The 27,993-nt window shown below is 31.6% G+C and overlaps 1 protein-coding gene across 1 annotated transcript in view; it reads right to left on the reverse strand.

The window, feature by feature from the left end:
* Nucleotides 1-9,471: 9,471 nt before the first annotated feature.
* The window catches only part of LOC134689736 (neurogenic locus notch homolog protein 1-like), a 28,483-nt gene continuing 9,961 nt past the window's right edge, over nt 9,472-27,993 (reverse strand). The window contains exons 7-28 of the mRNA XM_063549705.1: nt 27,748-27,855; nt 26,871-26,978; nt 26,261-26,368; nt 25,382-25,489; nt 24,771-24,878; nt 23,892-23,999; nt 23,282-23,389; nt 22,403-22,516; nt 21,793-21,900; nt 21,172-21,279; nt 20,545-20,652; nt 19,925-20,032; nt 19,287-19,405; nt 18,678-18,834; nt 18,051-18,158; nt 17,335-17,442; nt 15,930-16,100; nt 14,949-15,056; nt 13,465-13,553; nt 11,010-11,103; nt 10,335-10,551; nt 9,472-9,724 (exon numbers count right to left, since the gene is read on the reverse strand). Of these exons, the coding sequence (XP_063405775.1) occupies nt 9,709-9,724; nt 10,335-10,551; nt 11,010-11,103; nt 13,465-13,553; nt 14,949-15,056; nt 15,930-16,100; nt 17,335-17,442; nt 18,051-18,158; nt 18,678-18,834; nt 19,287-19,405; nt 19,925-20,032; nt 20,545-20,652; nt 21,172-21,279; nt 21,793-21,900; nt 22,403-22,516; nt 23,282-23,389; nt 23,892-23,999; nt 24,771-24,878; nt 25,382-25,489; nt 26,261-26,368; nt 26,871-26,978; nt 27,748-27,855 (2,489 nt within the window). The 3' untranslated portion in view covers nt 9,472-9,708. The remainder of the gene's footprint in view (nt 9,725-10,334; nt 10,552-11,009; nt 11,104-13,464; nt 13,554-14,948; nt 15,057-15,929; nt 16,101-17,334; nt 17,443-18,050; nt 18,159-18,677; nt 18,835-19,286; nt 19,406-19,924; nt 20,033-20,544; nt 20,653-21,171; nt 21,280-21,792; nt 21,901-22,402; nt 22,517-23,281; nt 23,390-23,891; nt 24,000-24,770; nt 24,879-25,381; nt 25,490-26,260; nt 26,369-26,870; nt 26,979-27,747; nt 27,856-27,993) is intronic.

Raw genomic sequence — 27,993 nt, forward strand, 5'->3', positions numbered from 1 at the left:
TTTTTCACAATTTGTTCATCATGATGACTTACTTTAAAAAATATTCTCCTTTGAAACTGCTGTATCACTTTCAGCACAACTTAGGCTAAATGAGTTTCAGAGTATCTAGTATAAATTATATATTTTAATTAAGAAATAATTCTTTCATGCCATGCTCTATGCTCATTTTAACATGGGTAGGCATTATATTTGTTAATATCTTATAACCGAGCGTTAGCGAGGTATTAAATGTTTACAAATATAATGCCTACCCATGTTAAAATGAGCATAGAGCATGGCATGATAGAATTATTTCGATTCTAATAGGAATATTGTGAACTTTTGTACTTCGAAGTGGACCTATAGTAGACCCTCGAAATGTCACCATTTTGATTTGGTGAACAAAAACGTTATAGAAAAATCAACTTTCATTTGAATAAATATATTGATATTGGTTTTAACTTAAACCATGCTAAATATTACACAAATGTATTTTTACGGTACAATAATACTTTATTACTCATAATTGTGCATTGCACACGAAAATGTTTTTCTCTGACTGTTAATAATATAAAAAAGAAGATGTGGTATGATTGCCAATGAGACAACTATCCACAAAAGACCAAACTGACACAAACATTAACAACTATAGGTCACTGTATGGCATTCAACAATGAACAAAGCCCATACCGCATAGTCAGCTATAAAAGGCCCCGATAAGACAATGTAAAACAATTTAAACGAGAAAACTAACGGCCTCATTTATGTATAAAAATAAGGTCTTTATACTATACTCACTGAATGTCGAATGTGTTCTGGTTGATATTGTATTATATAAGAACATTGGTTTTCCCGTTTGAATGGTTTTACACTAGTAATTTTAGGTCCCTTTATAACTTCTGTTGTTCGGTGTGAACCAAGGCTCCGTGTTGAAGGCCGTACAGTGACCTCTAATGGTTTACTTTTTAAAATTGTTATTTGGATGGAGAGTTGTCTCATTGGCACTCTACAAATAAGTCAAGTTGACCAAAATTGTCAATTGACCCCTTAAGGAGTAATTGCCCTTTAAAGACTTTTTCACAATTTGTTCATCATGATGACTTACTTTTAAAAATATTCTCCTTTGAAACTGCTGTATCACTTTCAGCACAACTTAGGCTAAATGAGTTTCAGAGTATCTAGTATAAATTATATATTTTAATTAAGAAATAATTCTTTCATGCCATGCTCTATGCTCATTTTAACATGGGTAGGCATTATATTTGTTAATATCTTAATACCGAGCGTTAGCGAGGTATTAAATGTTTACAAATATAATGCCTACCCATGTTAAAATGAGCATAGAGCATGGCATGATAGAATTATTTCGATTCTAATAGGAATATTTTGAACTTTTGTACTTCGAAGCGGACCTATAGTAGACCCTCGAAATGTCACCATTTTGATTTGGTGAACAAAAACGTTATAGAAAAATCAACAGTTTATCAATAAAAAAAAGAACAAAAACATTTAAACTTACTTTTAGAATGTTTTTATTTAATTTCCTAGCGAGCAACACCATAAAAAATGTCCATTTTGATCTCTGGCGTTGTTCAAAATTCATCTGACGTTGCAATTTCAATTGTGACGTCAATCACGTGCAGCCCATGTTCTATTCGAATTAGAACATGGCTTTGTATCCACAGCTAAAGAAGAACGTCATATTAGAATTCCTTGTATTTCACGAAACATAGCTCCTATGGCTAAAATAGAACATAGGAGAAAATGATTTGTTTTGCTTTTGAAGAAAATAGGACGATTCAAAGAACATTTAAATAAATTGAAAAGCCAAAATAATCATTGATGAGAGATTTAACCAAAAAAATTAAGGTGAGCGATTCAGGCTCTTGAGAGCCTCTTGTTTTTAATCTATTTATCAATAGGAAATAGTTAGGACAGAGATGCCTTAGCATCAAAATAAATACAATTTGAATTTTATTCTTTCATAGATTGTACCACTTACACAATTATTTCAAACAAAAAAATACATTCTCGTTTTACATTAATGTGGAAAACGGAGCCCGGAAATATAGATTCCATCCGGGTAAACTTGTCAAGACTTGAAAGAATCTTTGTTCGAATATGTTATTTATTCAACACTGTAAATATCTTTAAGTATTGTTTTCATTTGAATAAATATATTGATATTGTTTTTAACTTAAACCATGCTAAACATTACACAAATGTATTTTAACGGTACAATAATACTTTATTACTCATAGTTGTGCATTGCACACGAACATGTTTTTCTCTGACTGTTAATAATATAAAAAAGAAGATGTGGTATGATTGCCAATGAGACAACTATCCACAAAAGACCAAACTGACACAAACATTAACAACTATAGATCACTGTATGGCATTCAACAATGAACAAAGCCCATACCGCATAGTCAGCTATAAAAGGCCCCGATAAGACAATGTAAAACAATTTAAACGAGAAAACTAACGGCCTCATTTATGTATAAAAATAAGGTCTTTATACTATACTCACTGGATGTCGAATGTGTTCTGGTTGATATTGTATTATTTAAGAACATTGGTTTTCCCGTTTGAATGGTTTTACACTAGTAATTTTAGGTCCCTTTATATCTCCTGTTGTTCGGTGTGACCCAAGGCTCCGTGTTGAAGGCCGTACAGTGACCTCTAATGGTTTACTTTTTAAAATTGTTATTTGGATGGAGAGTTGTCTCATTGGCACTCACACCACATCATCCTATATCTATTATAATCCTGGTACCTTTGATAAAGATTTGTCCCCCAAGGTATCACCAGGCCAGTAGTCAGCACTTCGGTATTGACATGCATAGCAATTATATGGTTATTTATATAAATGTTCTGTTTACTAAACTCGGCATGTTGGGTCCTCAATGCTATTCCTATGTGTACTTATTTGGCTTTATATCTATTTTGATCTGAGCGTTATTATTATTGATCTTATTAACTTTTTGTCTTAGATATATTGTTTTTTTATTAGTTGTTATTGCCTCTGAAATAACTGCGAGTAACTGCGATTTCTCTCAGATCTGTACTCAATGTATTTTATTGTACAAGTGACAGTTTTTGTTTTGTCAGAGGTATTTCTATTTGTATTCATTTTTTGAGTTAATTCTTTTTTTCAACTGCTTTGTATAGTGTGTTCTTGTGTTGGAAATTTACAAGTAAGTCGAGCGTTCAAGGACAAGTTTATTTTTTCCACATTCTTTGAGTGACTGTCCAAAGTCTGGAGCCTTTAGTTCAAAAGTTGTCGTCAGTTGTCTGTCATATTTGATTTTGGTAAATTTCTGTGTTATAAATTAATACATTAGTTCTATCAGTTGAATTATTTCATATTTTTCATGTAGAGGCTTTTAAAGCCGACCATACGGTATGAGTTTATCTCATAGTAGAAGGCCTTACGGTTGTCTATAAATACTTATATCAACTTCATTTGAACTTTGGTTGATAATTGTCTCATTAGCAAACATAACATATCTCCTTATTTTTATATTGAGTCCCCTTTTTGTTTTTGAAAGAACCATGATAGAATATTAAAACATAATAAGAGCCACAAGAAGACAAGGAACTGACTACCTTCTGAAAAGTGTGCCTTAATCACTTGGTTTTTTTTATAAATGCATTGTCCTCAATTGTTAGTTTTCCTGAATGTAACCTTCTCCGAATATGCCTTATTACCACGACGGTGCTAACATTAATAATACGACGTGTGTCCTATATGAAGCAAGATCTGCTTCCGGATCATTTGAGATCATGCTGGGAATCGTACGCGTGTTGACAAGAATAAGTATACTATGTTTTTTTGTTATACTAGTGTTTGTATATTTCTTTTTTTCCATTGTGTTGTCAGATTATTTTCGACTTCTGAGTGTGTTGGCCCTGTAATATGTTTGAGCTTCTGATTAAGCTAAGTTTACACGGCCGATCAAATCATTTCGATGATCCCGATTGTCCAACTTTCCACGACCAAGCATGACTAAATACTTGATCGGGCCTGTGTATGACTCTTATCCAACTGCTATCCGACTGTACACGACCATAACCCGACCATTCACGACTCTTTAACGACTCCTTTATGTATCAAATCCGACCACTTATAAAAAGCATTCTCGATCATTCAAACAAATTCACGTTCTCTACACGATCTTTACTCAACTAGGTAGACCATAGCAACTATACTCGATCTCAGTTTGATTTCGGCCAGAACAGATCACTTGATCGTATATGAGTCGTAGAGATAGTCGGGCATTGGTAGGGTATGTAAAATTTATAAAAACCTCTGATTTTTATACCACCCGCTGTAGCGGAGAAGGCATTAAGTGTTACCCTTGTCATTACGAATGTACGTCCAAATAATTAGTTTCCGTTCTCTAACTTTATTTTGCCTCAACCAAATTTGATGAAACGCAATAGCAGTAATCAAAGATAAAAATGCGATTTTGGGTGGTGTCATTTTTACCGTTCTTAAGTAATGACTCTTTAGAACATTATATGCAATTTGGGTATTATTTGGTTAGATTCATTAATTTCACAGAGGGTCTGAGTAAAATTATACATTTAAATAAAATATCTACATGAAAATGAAGCAGTAGGGTGTTTGGCAAGGTGGTTTGAGCTCAGATAGACAGGTTAATAGCTGCGAAGGAGCTTAAAGAGAGCGTAGAAAACAAACAAAAAGGGGTTGGCCGCAAAAGGTGTCGACAAAAATATAGATGATACAATGGCTGACAAGTCAACCAATATGTGGACAGTATACATAGTTATCACAACATTACTGAACTCTGAAGAAAATTTAAAACGGAAAGTGTATATATATGTAAATGTACCAATTGTGAAGTTAAGGATTTAAGGGGGGAAATGAACCAGGGGTATGTCAAAGAAAAGCTCGTCCTTTTCCGTAAATATGGCAGTTCTTGTTCATTCGTTTTTTATGTGTTTTGTTATTTGAATTTGCTATGTGATTAAGGACTTTCCGATTAGATTTTCCTCTAAGTTCAGTATCTTTGTGATTTGGCTTTTGAACTTTGAGTTTGATTTTTCCTTTGGTGTCTGTGTTCTCTCTTCAATTTTTTTTTACACCTTCTTGCAAAAGAGCAGACGCATACTGTTTATTGAGAATTTGTGCACAGTTAAAAATAAATAGAGACAATATATATGTTTGCAAAAGCAAAGTTATGAGAATTAATAAGAGCTGCGCACATTTTTAGAGAATTTTGAAGCAGTCATTTATACTCGTGTATGGCCGAGTAGAAATCGATTGGTGATCGAATGTAGTCGCGTAGAGATCGTGTTTGGTCGAATGGGTCTTGGAGGAAAATATATAAAAGTCGCAGTGATCATGAAGCGATCGGGCATTGGTCTAACAATCATGCGAAAGTCTCTGAATAAAGAAAGAATCTCCCTGAAAAACGAATACTACGTAATTATAAAGATATTTGAGACAACCTTCTTTTATCTTGATTCAAACCTCAGTTATTCATAACTTGGCGCCAATCCACATTTTCAACTCAGTTATTGGTCTGTTTACTGGACTCCTGGCTAATTAAAATTTATAAAATATTCTTAAAAGTCTATACCTTTTAAACATTTCATTTCTGTTTGGTGTTTTTATTATTATTTGAACGGTCAACATTGATAATCTATTTAAGTCAATTTTTTTTTTAAATATAGAAACGGACTAACCTGTTCTATTAACACCAAAGGAGTACAAACAAGTGATCAAGCAAAGGTTCACATCAGAAAAATTGGTTTAATCCTGCAGAATAACAACATATGAACTGCATATGTTTCTATGATAATTGAAATGTTATTAAAAGATAATGTAAATTTGATAGGAATTAGTTATGATTTATGTATAGGTCGAAAGGAGTGATAACTTATATCAAACGAATCATCTGCTATCACAAAAGGGGTCAAATATCCGAATTAAAGTAGGTATTGTTTATCTCATAGATTACTTAAGTCACAAATGTATGCATGAAAAAACGGCTGAAAGGACAATGGCAAGTGGTTTACTAAAAAAATTAAAAGTCAATGGTCAATTGATTTGTAAGTAATACATTTGTGGTGAACAAAATCAAAAGTATGAAAATTAATAAATTACCTTTAGTCGTAATGTTTTGCCTGTCGGAATCTAGCGAGTTGCCTTTTCAGCATCAAATACACAGAGGTACTGGCTATAACAACGACCAAAAGAGTCACAAATATGAAATAATAGTTATCAAAAGTACCAGGATTATTATTTTAAACGCCAGACGCGCGTTTCGTCTACATAAAACTCATCAGTGACGCTCAGATCAAAAAAGTTAAAAAGCCAAACAAATATGAAGTTGAAGAGCATTTGAGGACCCAAAATTCCAAAACGTTGTGCCAAATACGGCTAAGGTAATCTACTTCTGGGGTAAGAAAATCCTTAGTTTTTCGTAAAATTTAAAGTTTTGTAAACAGAAAATTTATAAAAATGACCATATAATTAATATTCATGTCAACACCGAAGTGCTGACTACTGGGCTGGTTATACCCTAAATAAGAAAGACAACGTTTTTCTCGACGACCTTTGGAGTTTATCTGCTTTATAAAACTGCTGACCAGAAGTGATAAAGCGCAATAAGTAGTGTTCAAATCTTGACCCTCTGTACTGTCATATATATCAGATTTTGTAAATCTATAAAGTTACCACCTTGTTTACCTTCTTTTGGGTTATTCTCCAAATGAGTAAATCTATCAGACGTTTGAGTGTGCTCCTTTACCAAATCCCCTTCTTCAATTTTTCTAATTGTCGTGTTTTGATCAAAGTTTGCAAAATTTTTAACGTTTTGTAAGCTAGCATAACTACTCATCGATATTACCAAGTCCTCTGGCAATAAATATTAATACGTTTGGTTCTCATTCAAAACAGTTTTTGATACAGTATTTTCATCAAGGCTAATGCTTGATCTATCCATCAAGTACTCTCTTTTAGTCTCAAATCTGACTCCTTTTGTTCCATTGGTCGTGTTTTGTTCAAAGTTTTTAACATTTTGTTAGCTAGCATAACTGTTCATCGATAAGTCCAAGTCTTCTGGCAATAATGATTCATACGTTTGGGTCTCATTTAAAATTGTTTTTGGTACAGTATTTTCATGAAGGCTAGAACTTGATTTATCCATGGTATACTCGCGTGTAGTCTCAACTTTGGGATCTTTTATTCTAATGGTCGTGTTTTGATCAAAGCTGTCACAGCTTTAAACGCTTTGTTAGCTAGCATAACTGCTCATTGATAATGCCAAATCCTCTGATAATAAAGCAGTGGGCAGGATACGTACTTTTGAATTGTTTCACCGTTTATGTGTCTTTTATGAATTTTCTTCGTACAATTTATACACTCTTATGGTATTTAAAATTCCTAGTAGTGAATGAGTTGCAAATATATAACGTAAGAAAAAGGTATTCCTGTTGTATGAGTATAAACCATGTAAAGTGGCATCCAAACGGACAGGTTTTTCAATATGAAATCCAATACGTAACTACAGACAAATGCATAGTAAACTTTTTGGAAATAAAAACACCGTAAAAGGTGCAAAAGGAACATCACCGTCCGGAATTGAACAAAAGAAAAAATATTCATCCCTTTTGTCGTTACGTTTTGTGTTGAGTTTCTGATGCAATACTGAAATATCTAAATCTATACATCATCATATCTGATAAAATATCCTTTTATTCTTTTTTAGGTTGGTTGAGTGTTGCTCAGTAGTTGGTATTATATTGTTTATTGTATGCTGTTTATCAATTTGATAATTTTTGATTTCATTCTCAGTTGTTCCTTTACTTTTGGTGGGTGTATCTGATGATCAGTATTATGTTGTCTTCGTTGTGATTTGGATACTGATTTTTATCTAAATGGACATTTTTGATTTTGCCAGTTACTTGTCAGTTAATGTTCAATTTTAAATTTGAATGTCCAATTAGAATCTTTCTCTTTAGTTTTGATACAATATCTTGTGAAATTTGCCTTTGAGAACAATATCATCCCTGTACAACTCCAATGTATTTCTGTTGTGTGAATATTTACCATATAAGTGTATCCGATTGATTACACAGACATGTTTGGTTTCATTGAGTAAGTTGTCAATGATTCCTTGTACACCTTTTTAAATTTTCCTGGATTGACTATGATATTCAAATCAAATCACATGTAACTTTTAGTTAAAAACAGTCTATGAATATTTTTTATTGTTGTACGTTGATCTACCTCTAGTTGTAGACTCAAGTAGACTTTCAGAAAATGATACGAAACAGTTGAATAACAAGGTTTTTTATAATTTTTTTATTAGGAACATGATACACAGCACAGAGGAAATACAGGTGATAGCAGTATGTTCCTTTTTTATTCAAAATTCTCTGGTTATATCCATTATTGCAATATATATGTTATAAACATGCATATTTTTGGTGTGCACATCTTATATGTTTTTTTTGCATTTCCCTGGCGGGATTCGTAAAATTGAATTGTTTAACCGTATATGTAGTTTTTTTTTCAATTTTCTTCGTACAATTTATACACACTAAAAGTATTTGAAATTCTTAGTAGCGAATGAGTTGCCAAATAGAAAATGTAAGAAAATTCAGAATAAAATCAAAGTTTTTTTCATCTGTAAATTTTAAGTAAAAGAATTTATACACTTTACAACAGTCTTATGAAAAGATGTTTAAAACAAAATACAAAGCACCCCTAAACTGAACTTAACGTACTGAACCGTACGTGACCTATAATTGTTAAAGTTTGTGTCATTTTGGTCTTTTGTGGATAGTTGTCTCATTGGCAATCATATCACATCTTCTTTTTTATATTAAACCCATTATGAATAATGCTATAAACAAAGTGCGGGAATCTAAAAATGAACATTCAAAACACAAGAATAGTAAATAAAATGCCAATACAAGGCGGAAAAGAAAGATGATGGAAAACAAAGAAATAAAAAACAACACTTCAAAGAAAACGTAAGTTTGAGAAACAATAACTCAAACCAGATTGATATCAAAATCTTCGGACAGGTTTACCTGCTATTACCGTTTATTGGATTAAATTGGTTGTATTTTTTTTTTTTTCATTTCGTGCCTCCGATGTATGTGCCAAATTGAACACACGATAATAAATAGTACACTAAAAACGGAAGCTCCAAAATTGCGTACCGGTACAACAATATAATTATGCTAATTCTTAGGAAAAACATTTCATGTTATTATATCTTCCATATATTTACTATAATTCTGAACATAGCCAAATTTGCAAATAATAACTGATATAATTTGACAACATTGACAACTTTTTAATTGATTGTCCATTTTCGGAAATTTAAAGAAAACACAATATGAATTTTATTCACACATTTCATAAATATGCCAAACTATTGCTGATTAAACGCCGTTGTTGGTAATTTGGATATCAAAACTGCTTTTCATCGTTCATCTTCAATTAATATACATGTACTGACGCCAAAAAATCCAAATCTATGGTATCCGTTTACAGAAAGCTGATATTAATAGTGATAAGTAACCCTTATATTTAATATTTACAATATAAAGGATCAATTCCCATCTTATATTAACATTAATAAGTATCAATTCAGGTCTAGTATTTACAGTCACAAGTATCACTCCCTGTCTAATATTTACAATAACAGGTATTCCTTCCTATTGTCTGTTCTTGCTCTGTTAAACCCAAGTCAATCTGAAATTAAAGTTACACTGGAAAAGGCATGTAGCAATTATGAAATGTATGTCCAATCAAATAATTGAAATATTTTTCGCAGTCTCTTTTAGTAAACGATGCCAAACAGGAATATGCATTGGCTTATTTATAGCTTTATATACCATAAATACAGAAAAAACAATACTTAACATGGGCTTTCGGAAATAATGATTATTTTGCCCAATTCACATGTTAATCCCAAAAGCAGCCAAAACAGAACAATAGTTTATTACAACACGTTTATTTCTGCACAAATCTTAATCATCAGAACTTATCTATGTACAAGTCTGTGAATAGCATAGTACAAGGATCAGATTACATTTCAGAAGATCAGTTCCAACTAACTCAAATCTATACAGAGATAAAAATTGAAGTCCACGTGATACACAGTTTTGAAGATTTCCTTGCAAGTAGTTTGTAAATGTTTATTGTTCACGTTAAGTATAATATCTTGTATGTAAGCTGTCTTTAGAAAAAAATGTTGATTTAATATTTATGTATTTTCTGGATTTTTTAATTTAATTCTACATCGATTCAGTAAAATAAAACCAATGTTAATTAAAAAATATAACCGTTAAAATATACATACGGTTTTTCGCATATGAACCTAAAATTTTCTGAACATGTTTCATCATTCCATTCGTAGTCCTGTCTGTTATAAATGTTGAGACAATGTTCATTCCAATTATTATTATTTGGTTCGTGTTTAGTACGTGTATGCCAATCCGTTACTGTAAACCTCTGTCCACTAGTTGTCCATACCCACATACCTTCTGTAACTTGATCTGATCCACCGAGCCAAAAAGCTGTTAAACAATTAATTAAAGAATATGAAACGACGTTTAAAATTATTCATTTTGCGTTTGTCAAGGGTTTTACATAGCTCTTGTTGGGCACTCGTTTGTACATATATAGTAACGTTTATCATACGATGATTTTTAGGATGCACTTTTCATAAACATATTATTATTTTTAAAACATATACGAATTAAACTGGACACGACAAGAACAATCCTTACGACTCCTTACTGGATATTTAAATACTGCAAATTCAGAAATTAATGCGAGGTCTTTATTAATGCGAAAAATGTAAAAAACGCAATAATTTATTCTTGCATTTTAAAATATTTTATCAGAATATACATTAAATAAAACTAAAATCGCATTTAGGAGTTAAATACCAAATTCACAAAAATAAATGCACGCAATAATTTATGAATTTATAGTATTTGAAAAACTAAATTTTCCAATGGCAGGTACATACTTTTACCATACTTTTTTGCATTTGTCCTAAGAAATACGATCTCATTTCTTGATGTTACTTCTGCAAGCATACTGCTAAGGTAAGTACAATAAATCTGAAAATACAAATTTGTATGAATTCAAATATGAGCACTACTACGTTATGTTGAAAAAATGTGTTAAGTTTGAAGGATTCAACATCAAACTGCACGATATCCATCAGAGGATAAAGGACAAAAGACAACTTTGTAATGCTATTGAATTGGACATTACCAATATAAAAACAACACTAATATACCGCTATTCAAAAGTCATAAATTGATTGATTGAGAGAGAGAGGTGTTACCAAAATCGAAAATTAAAAGTCTATTAAACAGAATATGGGCGCCCTGCCGTTTTGAAGGCGAAAAGTCCGGCATTTCTGCATTTGAAATACCGGTAAATTAGTAATTCTTTCATGCTTTCATGAGCAGAAAGTTCAGCTAGCTGTGTAAACTGACCAATTAAGTAACACATCAAGTGCGTGACTTCACTTGACAGCTTTGGTGTCAAATAAAGGCAACAGTAGTATACCGCTGTTCAAAACTCATAAATCCATGGACAAAAAACAAAATCGGGGTAACAAACCAAAACCGAGCGAAACGCATTAAATATAAGAGGAGAACAACGACACAACACCGAAACGCAACACACACAGAAACAGACCAATCATCAGACAACCACCACGAGAATAACAAATGTAACATGAAAACCAAATACATGAATTTGGGATAGACAAGTACCGTGCCACGTCTTATCTCAAAAATAAGAGAAAACACAAACGACTCAACGTTAAAATGCAACACAAAGACACAGTGTTCATTAACATTATTTACCTTAGCCTTAGTTCATAAATAATTTGTGTATTTAAAAAAACTAATGCGTTTGACAAAAACAAAATAGTTACATTCCCTTATTTATCACCTTCAACAAAATTCTTCTTTTTAACTTCAGTTCTATTCAACACGTGTCTGACATACAAAATTATTATCCTGGTAACTTTGATAACTATTTAAAAAAACTGTTTATAACAAATTGAATGAAAATGCATATCAAAATATTCTTTACATCTATTTCTATCTTTAAACATCTGAATAATAAATTGTTTGAAAACTATGTTTTACATCCTAAATTCCATTTATTGATTTATTTAGTGCTTTAAAGAAATACTGATATAGCTGTAGAGTCCCATTGACTAGATTCACACATAACACACAGTAAAGAAGGAGAATGTGTATGTAAATATTTTTTTTTTAATGAAACAGAAAAGACTGTGCCAAAAGCACTGAATTTCATATCACAATATTTACTAAAATTTGATTATACCAGAGTGCCTGAGTTATAAGCTTATAAATTATGAGGCTTATATAATTGCTAGCTTCAATAACATTTACCCATTAATTTGCCCTTTTTCTGACTCGCCCTGCCCTTTTCAAATCCTGGCTAGAATACTGCATATATTTATCGTATAACACCTCAAAGTTCAAGTTTATTTTTTTTCTAATATTGTATGCAATTTAAGCGGTATTGACCGGTTACATATATTTTGTTATACCACACTATGTTTGTGGACAATAACAATAAGCATTTCCTTATTATGTTTCAGGTTAACTTTACAAGAAGGTATTGTTACGTTAGTAAGACTATTTGCTTTTAAAAATAATAGTTTCACTATCTCGAGGTATTACATATCAAAAGGTTTGTGTTGTTTGATTTATAAGTATCTTAATAATTCGTTACAAGACCATAACCTACTTTTAATTATGGACGTTTCTAAATTTACAGTATTAATTTATCAAGATTTATCTATTAAGCAATTTGATAAATTGAGAGTATCAATTACTAAACAATCATTATTGGCATTCACGCCTGTAGTTGATATAAAATTCAATGTATTTCGTGAGTTGTTCATTGAGTGACCTGACTTGAAAGAACACAAACATAATCTCCACCCTGGAGAAAAACTGTTTTGTTTTTATAATGGCTGAATTTATCTCGATTGTTGTCTGGTAGCCAGATAGTCGTTTTGAAAAATCATATGGTGGTTGCCCTTCCATACTTTCATCTTTGAAATAATTGAGGTAGTGTCAATAAACACGAATTTGTTGACTGGTTGATACATACTTATTACTTGCCCAATAAACCCATGTCTAAAAAACTTGTCCAACTTCAATTTTAATGATTGTTGTTCTTTATTATGATCCTTTAATAGTTTACCCTTATCAAAGAAAAATTGTAAGACAATTTGGAATATTTGGAAATATCACTAGCGATTTAATATTTTAAGATTATCTATTTGTCTGTAGACTATATCTGTTGGTTTTATTTCAAATATTTCATAACTTTTTTTACTGTTACTTCCTATTGAATGTTTTGTGGTTTGAATTATTGCTTCAAACTTTTAATTGTAAATACTTATAAATAAAAATATTGCCAACCTTGGCATAATCCCAATTCATGCTGTGACTGCTGAAATAATAACAACTATTTTCATTCATCTTCCAGCCAGAGGGACATGTAGGTCGAACTGTAAAAATCAATTAATTAAGAATTAAGAAAGAAAGAAAAACAAAAAGATTGTCGACGGAATAAGAGAAGGAAAGTTCTTTTTTAACAATGAGAGCACACTATACAAAAGTAAGATAATATGATATGAATACAAAATCTAACCAAGAATGGTTTAATCTTCATTAATGTAACCGTATTTAGAAAAAATACCAGACAGACATCACAAAGCTATTTAACTTAATAATTTTGTTATACTCTATGTTAGTAAATTACTTTGTGGTCATGTCTTTACGTTCAGCGATTTTGTTTTTATTAGTTATGGCCATCGATTTTTTTATTATTGTCACTAGAGCCTTTCAATTTATTTTACGTGTGTTTTGAGAATTAGAAATTACAAGCAAATAAATTTGTTTGTGTATTTTAGGATTTTTGCTCTTTTGAAACAGAATAATCATAAATAAAGTGTTTCACCCTCATAGCATGTTTTTAAACGCCCTCAAAGTAAAACTATATATTTATTTATTTTTAACTATTGTGTATGTTTTGTTCCATTGTGTATAAACTCAACTCTTTTGTCGATTAATATATTAGTCATATGTTCTAACAAAACAAACTTTGACATCGGTTTCCAGAGTATCCAGTTGGATAGAAACAAACAAAACTATTTCTAGTTGGTGTACACCTTCCCCCATTCAAACAAGGTAAAGCATGGCATGGTGTGACTCAAATATTAGAAAAACAGAATCAGAGTGCAATAAATATATCAAAATCATAAAATATATCGAGATTTGAAATGTTGCTGCCTGCACTTTTTGGACAATCTTTACACATCTAACAATAATTTCGCGGTTATCTCATGGAAATTCCTAGTCATGTTCCAATGTAGAAATGTCTATTTTAATAGGTTTGTATTCTGTTAAACTGTACGTTAACGTAAACTTCCCTAGCATGTAAACATAACGTATGTCGATACAACTAGTGTTTGTTGTTCAAATATTTGTTGTTTTCCTGTAATACAAATTGCCGTTATATTTTTGGATGGATTATGGGTCGTATTACATTTAATGTTTGAATTAGTTTATATTTTATTTTTATTTTTCTGTTTGTCGTTTGGTATGGCGGTTTGAATTTTCCGATCTCTTTCTACGTTTGATTTGAGTTTTCCAGAGGCTTGAACAAGGAACAGCGTATTCGTATTCGTGCATTTACGTACCGGATGTAACTTCATCCTATGATTCACATTTACAGACGCGAATGAGAGGATTTTTTTTAGCAGTCGTACACATAATTTCAATCAAAAACAAATTCATTTGTTTAAGTAGTCAAAATATTTCATTTTTTTTTTTAAGTGTATTTTTGCACCATCATGAATTCAATAAACCTTGAAGTTAAACTAAATTTTAATCATACACACTTTGACATTGCTTTCCCCTGTATCCAGTTGGACATGAACAATCAAAACTACTACCAGTTGGCTTGCATGTTCCCCTATTTAAGCAAGGTGAACTGTGGCATGGTGTTCCTAGAAAAAATTAAATAATATAGAATATAAATAGAATAAGTTTAAACTCTTTAAAGTCCGCGGCATAGAAATGTTGAAAGATTTTTACCTTTGAAATAAAAGAAGTGCATACGAGCTTTCCATTCAAGGATACACATTGTTGTCCATTTCATCGAAAAAGTAGGACAGTTTTAGCTGTAAAAGGAGTTTCTTAGGGAAATTGCATTGCCTATATTTATAGAAATGATATCTTTAAAGTAAACATCTTGACATTGGTTTCCAAAGTATTCAGTTGGACAGGAACAAACAAAACTACCTCCGGCTGGTGTACATTTACCCCCATTCGAACAAGGTGAACTGTTGCATGGCGTTTCTATGATAATAAAAGACAACTTTAAGAGTACAATCATTGTATCAATATCATACAATATATTGACATAAGAATTGTCGGTGCCTTGACTGGAATATGCAATTGGTAGATTTGATCCAGCTATTCGCCAAAGTGAAAAATGTCCTCCATTTTCTCGTGAAATTGACATAAACTGGATAAAATCAGTACGGAAATGTTTAAGTTTGAAGTAAATAAAATTTCAGAAGTATCCTTACTTCTTTTCATATGTTATTTTTACATTGGATTGAAATATTTTATAAGTCTTGTAAATGTTACCTGTATCAATAGTTATGTACAAGGAGTAACGTCGTCCGATGGTTATTATTTGAGACGGTCTTTTTAATTAGCAGTCTTACACTTATTTTCAATGAAAACAAAATTCATTGAGTACAGTAATAATATTTTTTTCATTTATTCATTTATTTAAAAAATATATAAAAAAAGAATTCTTTGTGCCATCTTTAATTAAAAAAAAAGTCAATCTATATTTTAATCAAACACACTTTGGCATTGTTTTCCATTATATCCATTTGGACAGAAACAAACAAAACTACTACCAGTGGGCTTGCATGTTCCCCCATTTACACAAGGCGAGCTGTGACATGGTGTTACTAGAAAATATAATATAATCGGAGTGCAAATATTAAAATTAAATCCTGCGCAAAAAGTACATAATATATGTTAGCATTATTGTTTCCGTTGAGAACAATATGTACTTTCGATTTGACAAATATTTTCGTCATTATAATGTATCTTGGAGAGACAAAATTACCGCTAACGGACACAATAGATATGTTTTTGTCATATTTGTTGCAATAATACAGATGTAAATAGATGTACACTTTGTTAATACAGCTGTTTTGCAAACAATGCCTCTTTTAGAGAAATGTATAATATTCATTAATAGTTTGTTTTCAAAACATCCTAGATCCCAGATATGATCTTTATGTATCTTGCCATAAAGACAAAACTTGGAAATGATACTAATATATATTAACATTAATAGCGGCCGCCTTAAATTCTTAGGTACACTCAAAGTTAAAAAAGGATAGCACAGAATTTCAGTATATGTTAAAACTTTTAGAAGTTGGAGGCATATAAATGTGGAATTGTCCACACAGTTGTATGTTTTGACAATTGAAAAAACTGTAGTGCATATGAGCGTTCTATATTAGGACGTAATTTTTTTTAACTTCATTAAAAAAGTTACAGTTTAAGCTGTAAAAGAATTCCAATGAGTAATTGCATTATCTATATTAAGAGAAATGCATCATATAAAGTACACGATTTGACATTGATTTCCACTGTATCAAGTTGGACCGGAACAAACAAAACTACTGCCGGTAGGAGTTCATTCAACCCCATTCGAACAAGGCGAACTGTTGCATGGTGTGACTACGAAAATAAAAGAAAATTGTTTGAGTACAATCATTCCATCAATATCCTACAGTATATTGACATAAGAATAATTACAACCGTCACCTCAATATTCAATTAATTGATTTAAGCCAGCTTCTTAATATTTTTCATGATCATCAGAAAATCCGTACCGACATTTTTCCAAATTTGCAGTAATAAAAATTGACGCGTGAATGTCAGAAGTAAGTTTTCATATCCTTATCTATTTTCCCTTTTTTTTTCATGTTTGATTGAATCATTTCTAAAAGTGTTGTAAATGTAACTTATATTAATATATTAATTTGTACGTGACGGAAGTAACATCTTCCGACGATTGTATTATGCAGACAGGAATGAGACTATTTTATTTGAAATAGCGGTCTTATACTTATTTTAATGAAAACAACATTCATTGGGAAAGTAGTCACACTCTTTTATTTTATTTCTAGGATATGATTCCGTCAAAACTCCTTGTAAAAGTAGTACAGTTTTAGCCGAAAAGTAACCCACCTTCACATTGTTTTCCACTATATCCAGTTGGACAGGTACAAGCAAAACTACTTCCGGTAGGAGTACATTCACCCTCATTCGAACATGGCGAACTGTTGCATGGTGTGACTACGAAAATAAAAGACAAATGTTTGAGTACAATCATTGCCTCATTATCCTACAGTATATTACCACACACATGAGAATTGTTACAACCGTGACAACAATATTCACTTGGTTGACTTGAACTAGCTTCTAGTATTCACGACAAAACCGGAAGAAAATCAGTACCGTAATTACCAAGTTTGCAGTAAAAATTAAAAAAAACGTGTGAATGTTAGAAGTAAATTTTGATATCCTTATCTATTTCACGTTCTTTTCTCCTTCGGACGGTTGAAGCATTTTAAAATAATAGATCAATATTTACGTATCGGCAGTAACTCCTTTCGACGATTCTAATATGCAGACGCGAATTAGACTATTCTTATTTAAATAACTGTCTGATACCTATTTTTAATGAAAACAAAATTCATTGTTGAAAAAGTTGGAGGCATATAAATGTAGAATTTTCCGCACAGTTTTATGTTTTGACCATTAAAAGAACTGTAGTGCAAAAGAACGTTCTATATTAGGACGTATTTTTTTAACTTCATTTTAAAAGTGTACAGTTAAAAAGAGTTCCTATGAGTGATTGCATTGTTTATATTAAAATATTTGCTTCATATAAAGTAACCAACTTTGACATTGGTTTCCACTGTATCCAGCTGGACAGGAACAAACAAAACTACTACCAGCTGGTGTACATTCACCCCCATTCGAACATGGCGAACTGTTGCATGGTGTGACTATGAAAAAAGAAGACAATTGTTTGAGTACAATCATTGTATCAATATTCTACAATATATTACCAGACACATGAGAACTGTTACAACCGTGACAACAATATTCAATTAATTGATTTAAGCCAGCTTCGTAATATTTTTCATGATCATTAGATATTCTGTACAGACATTTTTCCAAGTTTGCAGTAACAAAAGTTGACGCGTGAATGTAAGAAGTAAATATTAATATCCTTATCTATTTTCACGTTCTTTGCATGTTTCATTGAATCATTTTAAAAGTGTTGTAAATATAACTTATATCAATATATATCAATATTTACGAACCGGAAGTAACTCCTTCCGACGATTGTAATATGCAGAAAAGAATGAGGCTATTATATTTAAATAGGAGTCTTAAATTAATTTTAATGAAAAAAAAAATTCATTGGGTAAAGTAGCCATACTCTTTTATTTATTTCAAGGATATCATTCTGTCAAAACTCCTTGTAAAAGTAGTACAGTTTTAGCCAAAAAGTAACCCACCTTCACATTGTTTTCCACTATATCCAGTTGGACAGGTACAAACAAAACTACTTCCGGTAGGAGTACATTCACCCCCATTCGAACAAGGCGAACTGTTGCATGGTGTGACTATGAAAAAAGAAGACAATTGTTTGAGTACAATCATTGCATCAATATCCTACAGTAGTTTGATATAAGAATTGGTACAACCTCGACCTCAATATTCAAATGGGTGATTTAAGCCAGCTTCTTAATATTTTTCATGATCATCAGAAAATCCGTATCGACATTTTTCCAAGTTTGCAGTAATAAAATTTGACGCGTGAATGTAAGAAGTAAGTTTTCATATCCTTATCTATTTTCCCGTTTTTTTCATGTTTGATTGAATCATTTTTAAAAGGGTTGTAAATGTAACTTATATTAATATATTAAATTGTACGTGACGGAAGTAACATCTTCCGACGATTGTATTATGCAGACAGGAATGAGACTATTTTATTTTAAATAGCGGTCTTATACTTATTTTAATGAAAACAACATTCATTGGGAAAGTAGTCACACTCTTTTATTTTATTTCTAGGATATCATTCTGTCAAAACTCCTTGTAAAAGTAGAACAGTTTTAGCCGACAAGTAACCCACCTTCACATTGTTTTCCACTATATCCAGTTGGACAGGTACAAGCAAAACTACTTCCGGTAGGAGTACATTCACCCCCATTCGAACAAGGAGAACTGCTGTATGGTGTGACTATGGAAATAAAAGACAATTGTTTGAGTACAAGCATTGTATCAATATTCTACAATATATTACCATACACATGAGAACTGTTACAACCGTGACAGCAATATTCAATTAATTGATTTAAGCCAGCTTCGTAATATTTTTCATGATCATTAGATATTCTGTACAGACATTTTTCCAAGTTTGCAGTAACAAAAATTGACGCGTGAATGTAAGAAGTAAATATTAATATCCTTATCTTTTTTCACGTTCTTTGCATGTTTCATTGAATCATTTTAAAAGTGTTGTAAATGTAACTTATATCAATATATATCAATATTTACGAACCGGAAGTAACTCCTTCCGACGATTGTAATATGCAGAAAAGAATGAGGCTATTATATTTTAAATAGGAGTCTTAAATTTATTTTAATGAAAAAAAAATTCATTGGGTAAAGTAGCCATACTCTTTTATTTATTTCAAGGATATCATTCTGTCAAAACTCCTTGTAAAAGTAGTACAGTTTTAGCCAAAAAGTAACCCACCTTCACATTGTTTTCCACTATATCCAGTTGGACAGGTACAAACAAAACTACTTCCGGTAGGAGTACATTCACCCCCATTCGAACAAGGCGAACTGTTGCATGGTGTGACTATCAAAAAAGAAGACAATTGTTTGAGTACAATCATTGCATCAATATCCTACAGTATATTGACATAAGAATTGGTACAACCTCGACCTCAATATTCAAATGGGTGATTTAAGCCAGCTTCTTAATATTTTTCATGATCATCAGAAAATCCGTATCGACATTTTTCCAAGTTTGCAGTAATAAAATTTGACGCGTGAATGTAAGAAGTAAGTTTTCATATCCTTATCTATTTTCCCGTTTTTTTCATGTTTGATTGAATCATTTTTAAAAGGGTTGTAAATGTAACTTATATTAATATATTAAATTGTACGTGACGGAAGTAACATCTTCCGACGATTGTATTATGCAGACAGGAATGAGACTATTTTATTTTAAATAGCGGTCTTATACTTATTTTAATGAAAACAACATTCATTGGGAAAGTAGTCACACTCTTTTATTTTATTTCTAGGATATCATTCTGTCAAAACTCCTTGTAAAAGTAGAACAGTTTTAGCCGACAAGTAACCCACCTTCACATTGTTTTCCACTATATCCAGTTGGACAGGTACAAGCAAAACTACTTCCGGTAGGAGTACATTCACCCCCATTCGAACAAGGAGAACTGCTGCATGGTGTGACTATGGAAATAAAAGACAATTGTTTGAGTACAAGCATTGTATCAATATTCTACAAGATATTACCACACACATGAGAACTGTTACCACCTAGACTTCAATATTCAATTAATTGATTTAAGCCAGCTTCGTAATATTTTTCATGATCATTAGATATTCTGTACAGACATTTTTCCAAGTTTGCAGTAACAAAAATTGACGCGTGAATGTAAGAAGTAAATATTAATATCCTTATCTATTTTCACGTTCTTTGCATGTTTCATTGAATCATTTTAAAAGTGTTGTAAATGTAACTTATATCAATATATATCAATATTTACGAACCGGAAGTAACTCCTTCCGACGATTGTAATATGCAGAAAAGAATGAGGCTATTATATTTTAAATAGGAGTCTTAAATTTATTTTAATGAAAAAAAAATTCATTGGGTAAAGTAGCCATACTCTTTTATTTATTTCAAGGATATCATTCTGTCAAAACTCCTTGTAAAAGTAGTACAGTTTTAGCCAAAAAGTAACCCACCTTCACATTGTTTTCCACTATATCCAGTTGGACAGGTACAAACAAAACTACTTCCGGTAGGAGTACATTCACCCCCATTCGAACAAGGCGAACTGTTGCATGGTGTGACTATCAAAAAAGAAGACAATTGTTTGAGTACAATCATTGCATCAATATCCTACAGTATATTGACATAAGAATTGGTACAACCTCGACCTCAATATTCAAATGGGTGATTTAAGCCAGCTTCTTAATATTTTTCATGATCATCAGAAAATCCGTATCGACATTTTTCCAAGTTTGCAGTAATAAAATTTGACGCGTGAATGTAAGAAGTAAGTTTTCATATCCTTATCTATTTTCCCGTTTTTTTTCATGTTTGATTGAATCATTTTTAAAAGTGTTGTAAATGTAACTTATATTAATATATTAATTTGTACGTGACGGAAGTAACATCTTCCGACGATTGTATTATGCAGACAGGAATGAGACTATTTTATTTTAAATAGCGGTCATATACTTATTTTAACGAAAACAACATTCATTGGGAAAGTAGTCACACTCTTTTATTTTATTTCTAGGATATCATTCTGTCAAAACTCCTTGTAAAAGTAGAACAGTTTTAGCCGACAAGTAACCCACCTTCACATTGTTTTCCACTATATCCAGTTGGACAGGTACAAGCAAAACTACTTCCGGTAGGAGTACATTCACCCCCATTCGAACAAGGCGAACTGCTGCATGGTGTGACTATGAAAAAAGAAAACAATTGTTTCAGTACAAACATGGTATCAATATCCTACTATATATATTGACATAAAAAATGTTACCACCTAGACTTCAATATTGAATTGGTTGTTTTGAACGAGCTTCCTAAATTAATTTCGTGATCACGTCATAACCTGGAGAAAATCAATACTGACATTAACAAATTTGCAGTAAAAAAACTCATGAATGTAAGAAGTAAATTTTAATAACCAAATCTATGTCACGCAGTTTCACGTTTGAAATATTTTAATTGTTTTCTTTATTTTAATATCTCAATATTTACATATCTGCAGTAACTCCTTTCGACAATTCTTATATGAAGACGCAAATAAGACGATTCTGTTGTCATATACCTATTTTTAATGAAATCAAAATTCATTGTTTAAAGTAGTCATAATGATTCATTTATTTAGAAAAAAGTGTATTTTTGTTCCATCTTTAATTTAAAAACCCGAAAGTCAACCTATATTTTAATTAATCTCACTTTGACATTGTTTTCCACTATATCCATTTGGACAGGAACAAACAAAACTACTACCAGTGGGCTTGCATATTCCCCCATTTACACAAGGCGAGCTGTGGCATGGTGTAACTAGAAAAAAATAAAATATTATTATTGAAATGCAAATATTTAATCAAATCCTAGGATATATGAGAATCATTGTCTCGGTTCCTTGACTGCTTAACACAGTCTAGATAGAACTACCTGTTTACAAAATGATTGTAGTAATCGCGCGGCAATTACAAACCGTGCGCAAAAGTACAGAACATATGATAGCATTAGTGTTTTCGTTGAGTACCATATGAATATCCGATTTGACAAATGTTTTCGTCGTTATAATGCTTTTTTCTCTTGGGGTTGCAATAACCGTTATCGGACACAATAGCTTTGTTTTTGTCATTTTTGTTGCAATATTACAAATATAAATAGATGTGTACTTTGTAAGTACAGCTGTGTCACAAACCATGTCTCTTTTAGTGAGATGTATAATATTCATGAATAGTTTGTTTTCATAACGTCCTAGTTCCCTTATAGGATCTCTATGTATCTTCCCGTAAAGACAAAACTTGAAAATGTTACCATTATACATTAACATAAGTAGCGGCCGCCTTAAATTCTGAGGTAAACTCAAAGTTAAGGAAGGATAGCACAGAATATCAGTATATTTTTCAAACTTTTAAAAGTGTACAGTTTCTGTTTGTCTTTTTTCATTTTTAGCCTTGGCATTGTCAGTTTGTTTTAGATTTATGAGTTTGATTGTCCCTTTGGTATCTTTCATCCCTCTTTTAAGTTGTAAAAATAGTTCCTTTGGCTAATTGCATTATCTATATCAAAAGAAATGCATCATATATAGTAACCCACCTTCACATTGTTTTCCACTATATCCAGTTGGACAGGTACAAGCAAAACTACTTCCGGTAGGAGTACATTCACCCCCATTCGAACAAGGCGAACTGCTGCATGGTGTGACTATGAAAAAAGAAAACAATTGTTTCAGTACAAACATGGTATCAATATCCTACTATATATATTGACATAAAAAATGTTACCACCTAGACTTCAATATTGAATTGGTTGTTTTGAACGAGCTTCCTAAATTAATTTCGTGATCACGTCATAACCTGGAGAAAATCAATACTGACATTAACAAATTTGCAGTAAAAAAACTCATGAATGTAAGAAGTAAATTTTAATAACCAAATCTATTTCACGCAGTTTCACGTTTGAAATATTTTAATTTTTTTCTATATTTTAATTTCTCAATATTTACATATCTGCAGTAACTCCTTTCGACAATTCTTATATGAAGACGCAAATAAGACGATTCTGTTGTCATATACCTATTTTTAATGAAATCAAAATTCATTGGTTAAAGTAGTCATAATGATTCATTTATTTAGAAAAAAGTGTATTTTTGTTCCATCTTTAATTTAAAAACCCGAAAGTCAACCTATATTTTAATTAATCTCACTTTGACATTGTTTTCCACTATATCCATTTGGACAGGAACAAACAAAACTACTACCAGTGGGCTTGCATATTCCCCCATTTACACAAGGCGAGCTGTGGCATGGTGTAACTAGAAAAAAATAAAATATTATTATTGAAATGCAAATATTTAATCAAATCCTAGGATATATGAGAATCATTGTCTCGGTTCCTTGACTGCTTAACACAGTCTAGATAGAACTACCTGTTTACAAAATGATTGTAGTAATCGCGCGGCAATTACAAACCGTGCGCAAAAGTACAGAACATATGATAGCATTAGTGTTTTCGTTGAGTACCATATGAATATCCGATTTGACAAATGTTTTCGTCGTTATAATGCTTTTTTCTCTTGGGGTTGCAATAACCGTTATCAGACACAATAGCTTTGTTTTTGTCATTTTTGTTGCAATATTACAAATATAAATAGATGTGTACTTTGTAAGTACAGCTGTGTCACAAACCATGTCTCTTTTAGTGAGATGTATAATATTCATGAATAGTTTGTTTTCATAACGTCCTAGTTCCCTTATAGGATCTCTATGTATCTTCCCGTAAAGACAAAACTTGAAAATGTTACCATTATACATTAACATAAGTAGCGGCCGCCTTAAATTCTGAGGTAAACTCAAAGTTAAGGAAGGATAGCACAGAATATCAGTATATTTTTCAAACTTTTAAAAGTGTACAGTTTCTGTTTGTCTTTTTTCATTTTTAGCCTTGGCATTGTCAGTTTGTTTTAGATTTATGAGTTTGATTGTCCCTTTGGTATCTTTCATCCCTCTTTTAAGCTGTAAAAATAGTTCCTTTGGCTAATTGCATTATCTATATCAAAAGAAATGCATCATATATAGTAACCCACCTTCACATTGTTTTCCACTATATCCAGTTGGACAGGTACAAGCAAAACTACTTCCGGTAGGAGTACATTCACCCCCATTCGAACAAGGAGAACTGCTGCATGGTGTGACTATGAAAAAAGAAAACAATTGTTTCAGTACAAACATGGTATCAATATCCTACTATATATATTGACATAAAAAATGTTACCACCTAGACTTCAATATTGAATTGGTTGTTTTGAACGAGCTTCCTAAATTAATTTCGTGATCACGTCATAACCTGGAGAAAATCAATACTGACATTAACAAATTTGCAGTAAAAAAAACTCATGAATGTAAGAAGTAAGTTTTAATATCCAAATCTATTTCACGCAGTTTCACGTTTGAAATATTTTAATTGTTTTCTTTATTTTAATATCTCAATATTTACATATCTGCAGTAACTCCTTTCGACAATTCTTATATGAAGACGCAAATAAGACGATTCTGTTGTCATATACCTATTTTTAATGAAATCAAAATTCATTGTTTAAAGTAGTCATAATGATTCATTTATTTAGAAAAAAGTGTATTTTTGTTCCATCTTTAATTTAAAAACCCGAAAGTCAACCTATATTTTAATTAATCTCACTTTGACATTGTTTTCCACTATATCCATTTGGACAGGAACAAACAAAACTACTACCAGTGGGCTTGCATATTCCCCCATTTACACAAGGCGAGCTGTGGCATGGTGTAACTAGAAAAAAATAAAATATTATTATTGAAATGCAAATATTTAATCAAATCCTAGGATATATGAGAATCATTGTCTCGGTTCCTTGACTGCTTAACACAGTCCAGATAGAACTACCTGTTTACAAAATGATTGTAGTAATCGCGCGGCAATTACAAACCGTGCGCAAAAGTACAGAACATATGATAGCATTAGTGTTTTCGTTGAGTACCATATGAATATCCGATTTGACAAATGTTTTCGTCGTTATAATGCTTTTTTCTCTTGGGGTTGCAATAACCGTTATCGGACACAATAGCTTTGTTTTTGTCATTTTTGTTGCAATATTACAAATATAAATAGATGTGTACTTTGTAAGTACAGCTGTGTCACAAACCATGTCTCTTTTAGTGAGATGTATAATATTCATGAATAGTTTGTTTTCATAACGTCCTAGTTCCCTTATAGGATCTCTATGTATCTTCCCGTAAAGACAAAACTTGAAAATGTTACCATTATACATTAACATAAGTAGCGGCCGCCTTAAATTCTGAGGTAAACTCAAAGTTAAGGAAGGATAGCACAGAATATCAGTATATTTTTCAAACTTTTAAAAGTGTACAGTTTCTGTTTGTCTTTTTTCATTTTTAGCCTTGGCATTGTCAGTTTGTTTTAGATTTATGAGTTTGATTGTCCCTTTGGTATCTTTCATCCCTCTTTTAAGCTGTAAAAATAGTTCCTTTGGCTAATTGCATTATCTATATCAAAAGAAATGCATCATATATAGTAACCCACCTTCACATTGTTTTCCACTATATCCAGTTGGACAGGTACAAGCAAAACTACTTCCGGTAGGAGTACATTCACCCCCATTCGAACAAGGCGAACTGCTGCATGGTGTGACTATGAAAAAAGAAAACAATTGTTTCAGTACAAACATGGTATCAATATCCTACTATATATATTGACATAAAAAATGTTACCACCTAGACTTCAATATTGAATTGGTTGTTTTGAACGAGCTTCCTAAATTAATTTCGTGATCACGTCATAACCTGGAGAAAATCAATACTGACATTAGCAAATTTGCAGTAAAAAAACTCATGAATGTAAGAAGTAAATTTTAATAACCAAATCTATTTCACGCAGTTTCACGTTTGAAATATTTTAATTGTTTTCTTTATTTTAATATCTCAATATTTACATATCTGCAGTAACTCCTTTCGACAATTCTTATATGAAGACGCAAATAAGACGATTCTGTTGTCATATACCTATTTTTAATGAAATCAAAATTCATTGTTTAAAGTAGTCATAATGATTCATTTATTTAGAAAAAAGTGTATTTTTGTTCCATCTTTAATTTAAAAACCCGAAAGTCAACCTATATTTTAATTAATCTCACTTTGACATTGTTTTCCACTATATCCATTTGGACAGGAACAAACAAAACTACTACCAGTGGGCTTGCATGTTCCCCCATTTACACAAGGCGAGCTGTGGCATGGTGTAACTAGAAAAAAATAAAATATTATTATTGAAATGCAAATATTTAATCAAATCCTAGGATATATGAGAATCATTGTCTCGGTTCCTTGACTGCTTAACAGTCTAGATAGAACTACTTGTTTGCAAAATGATTGTAGTAATCGCGCGGCAATTACAAACCGTGCGCAAAAGTACAGAATATATGATAGCATTAGTGTTTTCGTTGAGTACCATATGAATATCCGATTTGACAAATGTTTTCGTCATTATAATGCATTTTTCTCTTGGGGTTGCAATAACCGCTATCGGACACAATAGCTTTGTTTTTGTCATTTTTGTTGCAATATTACAAATATAAATAGATGTGTACTTTGTAAATACAGCTGTGTCACAAACCATGTCTCTTTTAGTGAGATATATAATATTCATGGATAGTTTGTTTTCATAACGTCCTGGTTCCCTTATAGGACCTCTATGTATCTTCCCGTAAAGACAAAACTTGGAAATGTTACTACTATACATTAACATAATTAGTGGCCGCCTTAAATTCTGAGGTAAACTCAAAGTTAAGGAAGGATAGCACAGAATATCAGTATATTTTTCAAACTTTTAAAATAGTACAGTTTCTGTTTGTCTTTTTTCATTTTTAGCCTTGGCATTGTCAGTTTGTTTTATATTTATGAGTTTGACTGTCCCTTTGGTATCTTTCATCCCTCTTTTAAGCTGTAAAAATAGTTCCTTTGGCTAATTGCATTATCTATATCAAAAGAAATGCATCATATAAAGTAACCCACCGTGACATTGATTTCCACTGTATCCAGTTGGACAAGTACAGGCAAATCTACTTCCGGTAGGAGTACATTCACCCCCATTCGAACAAGGCGAACTGTTGCATGGTGTGACTATGAAAATAAAACACAATTGTTTGAGTACAATCATTGAATCAATATCCTTCAATGTTTTGACATAGGAATTGTTGGAACATTCACTTCAATATTCAATTGGTTGCTTTGAACGAGTTTCCTACATTATTGTTTGTG

This window comes from Mytilus trossulus, chromosome 11 (genome assembly GCF_036588685.1).
Source record: "Mytilus trossulus isolate FHL-02 chromosome 11, PNRI_Mtr1.1.1.hap1, whole genome shotgun sequence".
Lineage (NCBI taxonomy): Eukaryota > Metazoa > Mollusca > Bivalvia > Mytilida > Mytilidae > Mytilus > Mytilus trossulus.